General features: G+C 55.2%; 1 protein-coding gene across 3 annotated transcripts in view; it reads right to left on the bottom strand.

Moving 5' to 3' along the window:
• Positions 1 to 300: 300 nt before the first annotated feature.
• Positions 301 to 11,256, bottom strand: part of MEF2D (myocyte enhancer factor 2D) — a 13,793-nt gene continuing 2,837 nt past the window's right edge. Inside the window, exons 3-10 of one of the 3 annotated variants that reach the window (XM_026043189.1) lie at positions 9,866 to 10,003; positions 9,326 to 9,536; positions 8,678 to 8,734; positions 6,586 to 6,773; positions 6,452 to 6,472; positions 4,691 to 4,820; positions 3,438 to 3,633; positions 301 to 3,286 (exon numbers count right to left, since the gene is read on the bottom strand). In XM_026043189.1, the coding sequence (XP_025898974.1) occupies positions 2,962 to 3,286; positions 3,438 to 3,633; positions 4,691 to 4,820; positions 6,452 to 6,472; positions 6,586 to 6,773; positions 8,678 to 8,734; positions 9,326 to 9,536; positions 9,866 to 10,003 (1,266 nt within the window). In that variant the 3' untranslated portion in view covers positions 301 to 2,961. The remainder of the gene's footprint in view (positions 3,287 to 3,437; positions 3,634 to 4,690; positions 4,821 to 6,451; positions 6,473 to 6,585; positions 6,774 to 8,677; positions 8,735 to 9,325; positions 9,537 to 9,865; positions 10,004 to 11,256) is intronic. The other 2 variants (XM_026043190.1, XM_026043191.1) reach the window with 2 other exon arrangements.

Below are 11,256 nucleotides of genomic sequence, written 5' to 3'. Positions count from 1 at the left end.
CTCCAAGCAGGCAGGACTGAGCCCCTGTGAAACCCTTTCTGCCCTTTTTCTCCCCAAAATGGCAAATGCTGATGACGCTCGGGGGGAAATTTGCTTTGTTTTTTGTCCAGCCTGCTACATCCTTGCCCTGCATCCCTCGGGAATATTGTGCCGCAGCAACACTGCAAATCTCAGGCAATTCCCACAGCAGCCCATGCAAATTCCCATGAGGAAAAACCCCCATTCCCCCCCAAAAGCACAATTATACAGACAGGGCCTGAACCAGCCGCATGTTTGCAGAATTTTGCAAAAGAAGAAATGCAAAAAATTTCCCCAAAAAACCTACTGACGCCGGCAGCAGGGTTTGCATTCAGCCCTGGAGGCCGCCAACTCCGAGGATCCACAGAGACTTCAGGAAGGTGAAAGATCAGAAACAGACTTTGGTAAGTAACCACACTTTTAGAAAGTAATATATCATTTTTGAAACATATCAGTGCATACTTCTTATATGAAAATATACACAATTGTATTTCATTCTCCAAAAAAGGAACAATTAAAAACAAAAGCAAACTAGCCCAAACACAATATATTAGCCGTTTTTCTTTTTTTTTTCTTTTTTTTTTTTTTTTTTGGCATCGTTTAAAAATTTTTAACGCTACACTTTGTTCAGGTTACACTTTTTTGTCTTTTTTTTTGTATTTTTTTTCTTTTTCTTCATGCATTTTACACCTTTATAGCCTTTGAGAATAAATAAGCTCCATTTTGCTTCCACATCTCTAAAAACTGCAGCATTTTAACTATTGTCATTTAAACCGTGCAATTTTTTTTTTTGTTTTTGCAACACCCCTTTTTAAAAAATGGAAAAAATATATATATTTTAAAACTAAACCCTATACAACGCAAAAAAAAAAAAATCCAAAATTAAAAAAAAATTATACACAATTGTAACTGTCAACAGTACAGATGAGCACAAGAAATAAAATTATATAAGATCGGAAACATATTTATAGAAGCACAAAAGGAGGGTGTTGGTTGCTTAAGATTGTCATTCTTCTCGTTGTCTTTTGAAAATTAGGAGGGGTTTTACTGGATTTGACAGTTCATGGGGAAATAAGGGATAATTACCCAGACGGAAAAAATAATAATAACCCCCAATTTCTCCCCAAAATTATAAGTTCCCCCTGCAAATTGAGCCCCAACTCATGACGCCGCTGAAGTTAATGCTGCTGGTGGGAGCCGGGTCCCGCGCTGTATCCCACTGGCTTCCCGTGGGAATCAGGGGTGGATTCATGAGTGAAAATGGTTGGGTTTTGTGTGTGTTTGTTTCCTTTCTCTTCTCTTTTTTTTGTCTCTTCCCTTAGATCTCGCTCGCCTTTTCCACGATTTCTCTGCACTGCTCTTCTCGCGTGAGAGGAAACATTCCAGAGGGATTTCCATGCTTTTCCTTTCCCCTCGTTGCAGGCTGGTGATGCAAAAAAAAAAAAAATCCCAAAACAACCCCAAAGTGACACCGATGAAAGATGTCATCAATCCCACCTAATTTCCAAAGCCGTGCAAAGAAGTCGGAGCCTGGCCGGGATGCTGGTGGCTCCTGGTGCGAGCCATCCTGGAGCCATTCCCCAGTGTTCCATCATCCCAGATGGATGGCATTCCACTGCTGGATGAAGCCACCCAATCCCGGTGTTGAGTAAAACCCAGGGAAGGGGACGGAGGAGAGGGCAATTTTTGCATTTTTTTTCTTTTCTTTTTTTTTTTTAAAAAGGCTTAAAGAGAGCTTAGAAAACCACGGATTTGGTTGCATTTTGTGGACAACCGCGGGACTGCATCTGGGTTTTTCCCAAAGTGGGGAAAAAGAAACAAAACCAGGGAGCATCTGAGCAGGTTTCCTGTCATTTGGCAGCAGCGGGCGCTGGGACGGAGCATCCCGCGGCTCCATCCCACCCTTCCCAAGATTCCTGAGCAAACCCCCTCTCCTGGCAGCGGTCTGGATGGACGGAGGGATGGAGAAGTGGGCTGGAGAGTGGGACAGAGTGGCCAAAATAGTGGCTGGCAAGGAGGACAGTCCAAGGAGAAACACCGGGATATATACCCCATACATAAAGCGCATCCAAACCTTCAGGATTCCGTTAGGATCAACTGAACTCACATTCCTTTAAAAGAGTGAGGTCAGAGACTAAAAGCCTCAACCCTTAGGGAATTGCACCATTTTTCCCCCTTTTCTTCCCCTCTGTCCTCCTCAAACACATCTGTAGCTCTTCCAGCATCCGCTCCTGCAGATGATGTCAAAATCCCAGCATCTGCCAAGGCTTGGGCAGGAAGAGCTGCTGTTTCCCACTTCCATCACTCCACAGAGCTGCAGTGATTTCAGGGGACAAGCGATGGGGACACAACGTTGTCCCTGCTCTGCCACCAGCGCCCGTCTGCCCTGGCACGAGAAACCCAACTGCGTTTTCCCTTTTTTCCCCTAATTTAAAGCTTTCTCTTGTGCAGAGCAAGTGGGAACGAGCTGCGAGATTTTGAGGTGAGATTTGGGATTTCTTTATAAATTTTGTTCCAGAACAAATAACTGTATTTTGTCCTCCCCGCTGCCGATCTCCCCCAGGTTCCCAGCTCTCTGCGGACCCGGCGCCCAGCGCGGGATCACCTTGGATGGGCCACTGGGACCAGCACATCCCCCTTGGGGACACGCAGCTTGCCAGAGGCGGGTGGATTTTGCAGAAATGGGATGGGGGGCAACGTCCCTTGGGAAAAGCAGCCGCTGCAAAGCCCCTGCAGGGATGAGCATCCCTAGGGCTGCCTTTTTGGAGGGAAGGGTCCCTCCCCAAAACCTACGACTCCCCCATCCCTAAAGCTATTTCTCAGGCAGTTTACCCTCATCCCCCTCCATCCCTTTCTTGCCCCCATCCTCATCCTCCCGCCTCCATCCCCGGGCTCCCCGCCACTGCAACGGAGAAGGGCAGGGCGGGAGGAGGGCAGTCCCGGTTATGTTACCCAGGCATCAAGCCGCAGCCGCTTCCCCGCGGGGCTCTCGGCGTCGGCGTCGCTCGCGGGGCGCAGCAGCCCCAGCGTGGCACCGAAGTCGCCCCGCGTGCCCTCGTCCCGCTCGCTGCCCTCGTACGAGCTCGCCGTGCTGCTGAGGCTGTCGACAGGCGAGCGGCCCGGCGGCTCGTGGCGGCTCGCGGCGAAGGCGGCCAGCGGCGTGCCCGCGCCGCGCTCCCGGCCCGGCGACACCGGCTCCGACTTGATGCTCACGCTGGCGTTGGTGGTGACACTCAGCGTGGTGGCTGGAGACAGGTGGCTCCCTTGGCTAAGCAGGCAAGCAAGACAAAAAAACCCACATTTGGTTTTTTTTTTTTCCACTTTTTCCCCCAGTTCCGCACTGGATGTGAGAGCATTTCCCCACTGCCTCACTCCGGGTATTTTGCAGCAGCAAGTGAGCAGCCCTCACTTTTACTTACATTAAGTTGCCCAGGGATACAGGAACGAGATGCTGCTGCTGCTGCTGCTGTTGCTGCTGCTGTTGCTGCTGCTGTTGCTGCTGTTGCTGCTGCTGCTGCTGCTGCTGCTGCCAGGCGGAGATGCTGCCAAGGGACAGGCTGCTGGGCGAGCTGAACGCAGGCAGCGAGGACAGCTCAGCACTCGTCAGCTGGTAATCTGCAAAAAGGCAGTCGTATCACGCGCGTCGCCAAGTGTTCCCACGCCCCCCAAATCCCAAGGTTTCACCCCAAAGCACCCTCTAAACTTCTTTATGCAAGAGCCAAGGACATTGCCTGAGTTCGCGGTCCTCTGCGAGCTCAGTGTGGGTGCCAGAGCCATTTCTGGGTGATTTCAGCCCATTTTGGCAAACCGCATCCCTCGCCTGCACGTCAGCAAGTGGTGCTGCCTGTGCTGGATGTGGCCCCAGGGTGACACAGAGGCACGTGGAACCATTTGCAATGCAGAGCTGTTTGCATCCTGGAGCCTTTTGCATCCCGTAGCCACGTGCAACCTGGAGCAGTTTGCAACCCAGAAGCAATGCATGCAGCTGAGTGCTGCTGCTTTCCTCATCCGTCTACATCTGACAGACGTGTCCACAGCTCCCGGCTGCTCGTGGGCACTCGACACACTCGGGGGGTTGGCAGCCGAAAGTGTTCGGTTCTGCATCGCTCTCCACCCAGCACCAGCCCTTCCATTCGGGGGCTTGCGACGCCCCGAGGGTGACAACAGCCACCTCCACCACTCGCTCTGGGAGACCCAAGCGGGGCCAGCCTCTCTGCAAGTGGCTTCCCACCGATGCAGGGCAGTGGGCAGGCTGCAGAGCAGAGGCAACACGCAAGGACCAAATTGAATCACAGAATCACAAAATATTCAACGTTGGAAGGGACCTCTAGAGATCATCTAGTCCAACCTTCTCACTCAAGCAGGCAGACCTAGAGCATGTGGCACAGGGTGGCATCCAGGCGGGTTTTGAAGACCTCCAGAGAAGGAGACTCCACAACCTCCCTGGGCAGCCTGTTCCAGTGCTCTGTCACCCTCAACTTAAGGCTCAATTTAAGGCTATTTTGAGGATTCCACCAGGACCCAAGCTCGCCAAGAGAGCACAGGGCTGCCAAAAACGTCCCCCCGTGGAGGTTGCACCAGCCTTGGTCAGAGCGGCACCCACGGGGATCCACCTGCTAGCCAGGGCTGGTGTTCCCAGTGTTGTACTGGGCGCTCCCTGCGCTCTTCTTACCTGTGTTGTACGCCGTGGGCATGGCCGAGAAGGGCAGCCCCTGTGTCAGCAGGCTGGGAGTAGCCACAGAAACAACCGGCGTGGTGAGCGAGTGGCTCGCTTGCGAGGCGCCCAACCTCGGCGGGTTCTGCTGCGGGGGCAAAGAGACGCCGTTACCACCTGGTCCCCGTTTGGGTGGGTTGTCAACAACCCCCAGCAAACGTTGGGTCTGTAACCAGCCCCACGGCGAGCTTCTTGCAGCTGCCCGAGTAGGATTGATGCTCTGGGCATCCCGGGCGTCCTGAAGCTCCCAAGTGGGGCTCAGCACCCTGCAGGATGAGGCCCCTCTGATGGCCTGCATGCCTTAGCAAGCACGCCTGGAAAAATCCTGCTCTTGGCCGGCTCTGCGCCAGTCTCCCCCCCGCCGGCTTTGCAGGCCGTTACGTGGGTGGATCGGAGGGTCGGCTTCAGCCCTGTTTACAAGACGGATAATCTGGGCTGTCTCTGCTGATCCGATTTAAATCGGACTCCAGAGGCTTGGCTCTAATCCGGAGCTGCCGACGGTCACACGTCAGCTTGCGGAGCCTGGGGCATCACCCAAGGCCACGTCCTCCCACCCGGCACCAGATCCCGGAGCCTCCTGATGCTGCTGATGCAACGTATGATGGTTCTTGGTGGGCACTGGGTGCCCAAAACCCCGTCCCTGCCACCGTTGCAGCGCAAAAGCATCAACGTGCACTGGGTTTGCAGTGCTCCGGCACTGCCCAGCTTCCCGCCACCCAGGCAAGGCGATTAGCGGGACGCTAATTGCTAAAGCCCCGGGGCGTCGGTGGCAGTTTTTCCTGGCCTGCGTCCCGCTGGCATGCGGGCCAGGTGGCGACCGCTGCCCCGCACACTAAGCGAAGCGCGTGGCTGAGCAGAGCCCCATCGGGACCAAGCGCCAGGCTGCAGAGCCAGGCCCTGCAGTGGACACGAGGACGCTGAGCCCAGGTATGAAATGCGGGTTTGATTGCACCTAGTGCAGGCCAGGCGAGCATGCAAGCTGCGTGCTCGGGCTATGACAGAAGCGCATGCGCACGGTCCAGGGCGAGCTGGCCACGGCAGCCTCGGCGAACGGTGCTTTGCACTGCAACTGGCTTAAAAACGCCGCGAGGGGCTGAGCCCGGCGGCCAAGGGGCAAATGACTCAGCTCCCACCCACGTGCTCGGGGTGGGAGCTGCTGCCATGCGCGGAGCCCGGCTGCGTGGGCCGAGCAATGTGGAAGGAGCAAATCCTGGCGGGGGGAGGATTGCTGCATGCTCCCCGCGCTGCTTGCCGAGCTGCTCCTCCCGCGCTCCACGAGGCAAAGCCCTCTGCACCTTGTTGCGATGGGGCCTTCAGGTGCCTGCGGCACCCTTGGACTCTTGGTGGCCACAGGCACCCAGCTACCCTGTGCCAGGAGAGCCACCATCGCCAGCAAGGTGCTGCTCACTTCGCTGCTGGGCATGGAGGGTGCAGAAAAGCATAAAAACAACACGGGGAAGCATGAAAACAATGCGGAAAACAGTCCCCATGCAGCAAGGAGGTTCGGTGGGCACACCAGGAGCATTCTTTAAATGATAGCCTTAATAAGCAAAGCATCTCATTTATTCCCTCTCCGCCCTGCAGCACCAGGTTGCCCCAGGCTGCCAACTTGGAGCGGGCGCAGGCAAGCGTGGGCTCGCGGAGGGGCATGCAGCGGCTGTGGGCGCCGCGCGCGCGCTCGCCGAGGGCCCCTTTGCCGCAGCGAGGCGCACAACTCACCAGAGCCAAGGGGTCCTCCGCCTGCCCGCGCGAGCAACGGGGAGAGAAGCGAGAGGGTCCGTTAGGCGGGAGCCCGGGCACGGGGGGTGCTTGCGGCCGCCGCCGGGGCGGCCAGGGCCGCGCCGGGCACTCACCAGGTGGTGCAGGAGCCCTTTGCCGCTCTGCGAGGTGATGACGCGCAAGTCCGGCTTGCGGCCGCCGGGCGCCAGCTGCGGGGCCGGCGGCGGCGGCGGCGACTTCGCCGGGATCACCTTGCCCAGGCTGTTGCCGTTGGCCACGGGAAGGAGGCCCGGAGAAGCCCGGGCGCTCACGTAGCCGTTCCCTGCGGAAAAACGAAAGGTGGGAAGGTGACACGTGGTGCAAGCGCCCTGCGGTGGTATATGGGCAACCCCTCCACATGCCATTGCCATGGGGCATAGCTCCAGAGCTAGCTCACGTGCTGCCCGTGCTCTTTGTGAGCTACGGATATTGCAGCAAGGCTCTTTGTGCCACTTCGGTAGCGACCCTATGGTAGGGCTGTAACTACTCCTAACACGCCTTTTAAGGACCATTTTAAGGACACTTGGTGGCACTGAAGCCGAATCCGGTTCCTGCTGCCCCTCTGAAGATCTGAGTGTCCCTCCTCCTGCTGCCCCACTTAGATTTTGTGTGCAAAGAAGAAAAAAAGGAGAAGAAAGGGAAGGCAGAAAAAAAATGCAAAAGGCAAGGATTTGATGAACATCAGGAAAGGAATAAATTGGATCAGATTACTGCTCTGATGAGAGTTTTTTTCCTTTTTTTTTTTTTTATGAATAGGCCCCAAAGATAGAAAGGCGTTTAGCAATCACCAGGATTCAGCCCTCGGATTCATTGCACGTTAGACTGGGAAAAAATAGGTCGCTGATTGCATTATTAATCACATCCACCAGCACCGCATCTGCGCAGCGGCTGCGGCAGAGACACTCTGGGACCGGCTCCGGAAGGGCTAAATCCGGGTTGTGTCCTGGGATGCTGCTCACTCAGCCACTGGCTTCGGTCTTTACTTAGAGTGAAGGTGCATGAAATCTGCCCCCAGGTTTAAAAGACTCCCACTCGGATGGTGGGAATAGTGGAATCTTGGCTATTCCCACTCCTGAGGATGTTAGGATGGATGTGGTACTGGCTGAGCGGGAACAGCAGCGTGGGGGTGCTATGGGTTGTCCTCCCATACTGGACTGGGAATGAGAATGTCCCCCCATCCACCAAACCACTGCCTCCATTCCCAGTTCGGCCTTGGAAAGGGGCATCCCTGCTCCAGGCACTGCCACCAGAGGAATCTCCTCCAGGCCAGACCCTCTGGCCGCTCCGGCCAGTCGGAGCAAGCGGGAAGCCAGGAAGGAGGAGGGAGGGCGGCAGGAGGCGGATGAGCGGCCTTGGCGAGGACACACGGCCGGGGCTGGCGGCGTTCCCGGTGCTGCCCTTGCGGAGCTGGGGACAGCCAGAGCGCCGGGAAGAGCCCAGGGGCTGAGCGCCTGCGCCCGGCATGGGGCGGGAGCAGGGAGGCACATTTGCAGGATCTGGGGCATCCAGCCCAGAGCGGAGCCGGAGCGGAGCCAGCGGCGCCCGGAGCGGGGATGACTCAGAGGCCGGATTGCCAGGATGGAGGAGGAGGAGGAAGCCCCCCAGTAGCCTCCGCATCCCGGCCGGAGGCAGCCCGGTTTTGCCATCGCCGGCGCATCCCAGCCCAGCGCTGGGGCTGGCCGGCTCGGGTCGGCCCGGCCCTTTCCCGACGTGGCGGCAGGAACGCAGGGAATGCCGCGGTGACGTCAATGGTGACATTCAGGGGCCCTGCCAAGCACTGTGGCGGCTCTCACAGCAGCTGCTGCGGGGGCCGCCGGCCCCCAGCCCTGCTCCGTCCTTCCCAGCTCCAGAGCCAGCAGAGCCCCCATCCGCAAAACCCCCCCAGCAGAGGCTCCAGCCCTTGCAAACTCATCCCGGAGGGGGAAATTCCTCCTGGGGCCACCAGCTGCTTGCCAGTGCCGGAAGAGGCTGTAGTTATTCCCAAGGCCTCCGCACCATCGGAGGCAGCACGATGCAGCATCCGATACGGGGTTATCGGAGCAGCCACTTAATTTCACCCTCCTCCGCAGCCCTTTTGCCGCTGGCTCCTGAATGTGCCATGTCCAGAGCCGAGGAGATGCTATTAGCTTGTTAATGGTCAGGGACTCATTAGTGGCAACGCTTAATGAGCCCTCGGCCCTCACTTACCCACAGGGCTGGGACAGGCTCCGTTCGTGTTGGTCAGGTCTCCCCCGAGCATCGCCCCTGGAAAAGCAAGCGGAGGCACAGGATCAGCATGGGAAAAACTCAGAGAGCAAAAGGCTATCCCAGACCCACCCCCAACTAAATCTCCATCCAAACTGTGGAAAATCCAAGCCTGGAGCAGCTGGCAGTGCTGGGATGGCAGCAAGCTCACAAAATGCTGCTTTTGCTTTGCAAACTATAACCTTGCACTCCAGTCCCGCCTGAAATGCATTGTTTTAAATCTGTTCCCACATCCCACTCCTCCCCAATAAAAAAAAAAAAAAAAAAAACAGAAAATAAATAAATAGCTCCTACAACATAAAAGGTCTTGGCTCCTCTGAGCAGGAATTCTGCCATGGCCAAGGGAATAGGATGCAAATAGGTCATCTTGGAGAGACTGGTGTGGGCAGAGGGATCAGGCTTGAGAGGTCCCAGAGGGTGCCTGCATCTGGGAAGACTTGGGTCCCTCTCCCTCCTCCAAGCAGCACTGGGGTCACTGGATGCGGCTGCATCCTCGTGTTGGCACGCAGGACCAGCAGCATGCAGAAAAGCCTTTTTCTTGGGAAGCTCCCCCGCAAAAAGCAAGTGCACGGGTGCCTTTTTGGAGCTCACCTGCGCTCGCCGGCCGCTGCGGCAGCCCCGGGGACACCGTGTTCCTCTGCAGCGGGGGCTGCTGCGGCGAGAGGAGCCGGGGGTCCGTAAGCGACGATGTCACCAGCGTCTGTGTCACCAAGGAGCCGCCGGGGTTGCTGAACTGCAGCGAGCTCTGGCTGCTCACAGGCACCGTCACGGGCATGGCGAAGTTGGGCGCCGGCACTGAGGACTGAGCACAGGGCGCAGGCTGAAGGGCACATTTGCTCGTAGCTTTGCTTGCCCGGGGGGGCTTATTCCTTAAACCGTCTTCTCCTCCTCCAAAACAAACTTGCTGAGAGGCAGAGTAAGGAGGGAGCACTGCAACCTTGCATGCACTCGTGCATAGCTTGCAACACTCACTTTGGCTCACTTAAATGGCCAATTAGCAACGTGCTCCACCCTAGCTTTGCTCTTCTTGCTGCCCTGTCCTGATGCCACCCAGGTGTCACGGCTGGTCAAAGGCTAAAATCTCCCAGAAGCCAATAAAATAACTTTCCTGGACGGAGCAGGGGTACTTACACCGTAGCGCTTGAACAGGATGTCCAAATCCTCATTGCTTTTGCGGAATTTATCCTCCATCAAGGGGCTCTGGTCTATAGAGTCCTCGCCGTCAGGTTCGGGACTGTCACAGCCATTAAACCCTTTTTTCCTTAACGTCTGGAAAATGACAAGTGGGATACGGATGAGCTCCGACACGGAGAGAGGATGGGGCCCAAGGGTGCTGCAGATGCACCCAGGGTGCTCCATTCCCACTCCCACTCTGATTCCCATTCCCCTTCTGAGCAGCATCTCCCTGCCCAGATTCATGGTTGTGGCCCCAAAACGCCATTGAGCTTGATGCAACGGAAAAGATGCAATTATGGATCCTGCTCAGAGAAATTTTCCCGATTGTGCCCCAAAAGGTGTCCCCATTCCATTTGGTGGCAGCATGTATGCACATTTCATCATTTTATTTGCAAAATACTCAAAGCAATTAGGCGTTATGATGGAATGCTGCTTGCCAATTTTATTATTTTCTTCTTCTTTTTTTTTTTCTTGAGACAAAACTGCAGAATTTCCTGGAAGTCTTGGTCTTTTTCATGCCAAATGCAGCAGGGGGGAAAAAAGAATCATGGCAATTCTTTTGCCTTCCTAAACAGTCATAAATATAGGTGTTTTGAGGGCAAAATATATCTTGGAGTGCCTCTGGGGGCTGGGAAATGTGAGGTTATAGCAAGAAAGGGGAAAAATGCACCTTTGGGTTATATTATTCCCTTTTCAGTGCTGCTTTTAGAGATAGAGCAGAAGGAACGGCTTTGCCTTTTTCTTTTTTTCTCTTTTGGAAGTGACTTTTGGGGAATTTTTTTCAAAACCTTTTGTTTTACCAATTCAGCCAAGATATGGAAATCTGCAGCTCTTTTCTTGTTTTCTTAATAAAAAAAAAAGTGGTTTTCCTCCTCTTTTTCAAAGGTAAATCAGAAAAAAAGAAGTCATTCCCAGAGCAGTGGGACTGCTGAGGCCATCTTTCTGCCAGGGCACTGGCCGGTGGGGATTCACTGACGGCAAATAAGGGTTGTGCCGCTGCCATGGCAGCCTCTTCCCGGTTATGAAACTCAGAGGAAATTCCTTGAAATCTTTGGAAACTTGTGGGCGAAAGTGGGCAGTGGATTTGGGAGCCTGACCTGCTCTTCATCCCTATTTCCCAAGGTCTGCCTCCCTTTGGGGTGGCTTCTTTGGCGTTGCCAGTGCCAAGCCAGCTGCAACCCCCCCCATTCCATAGGAAATCGGGCTAATCCAGCCAATTGCATGTAGGAAAACTGCTTCCTGGCACCCAGTGGCTGCCTCAAAGTGTAAGATCAGATTATTGTCACTGTCAACACGTCAAGGTCCCACACGTGCTGGGGCCACCCAGGCTGTGATCAATTCACTGT

The sequence above is a fragment of the Nothoprocta perdicaria genome, unplaced genomic scaffold (genome assembly GCF_003342845.1).
Source record: "Nothoprocta perdicaria isolate Ctin4 unplaced genomic scaffold, notPer1 scaffold_323, whole genome shotgun sequence".
Classification (NCBI taxonomy): domain Eukaryota; kingdom Metazoa; phylum Chordata; class Aves; order Tinamiformes; family Tinamidae; genus Nothoprocta; species Nothoprocta perdicaria.
Note: the sequence above shows the minus strand (reverse complement) of the source record. Positions and strands in the feature narration are given on the sequence as shown.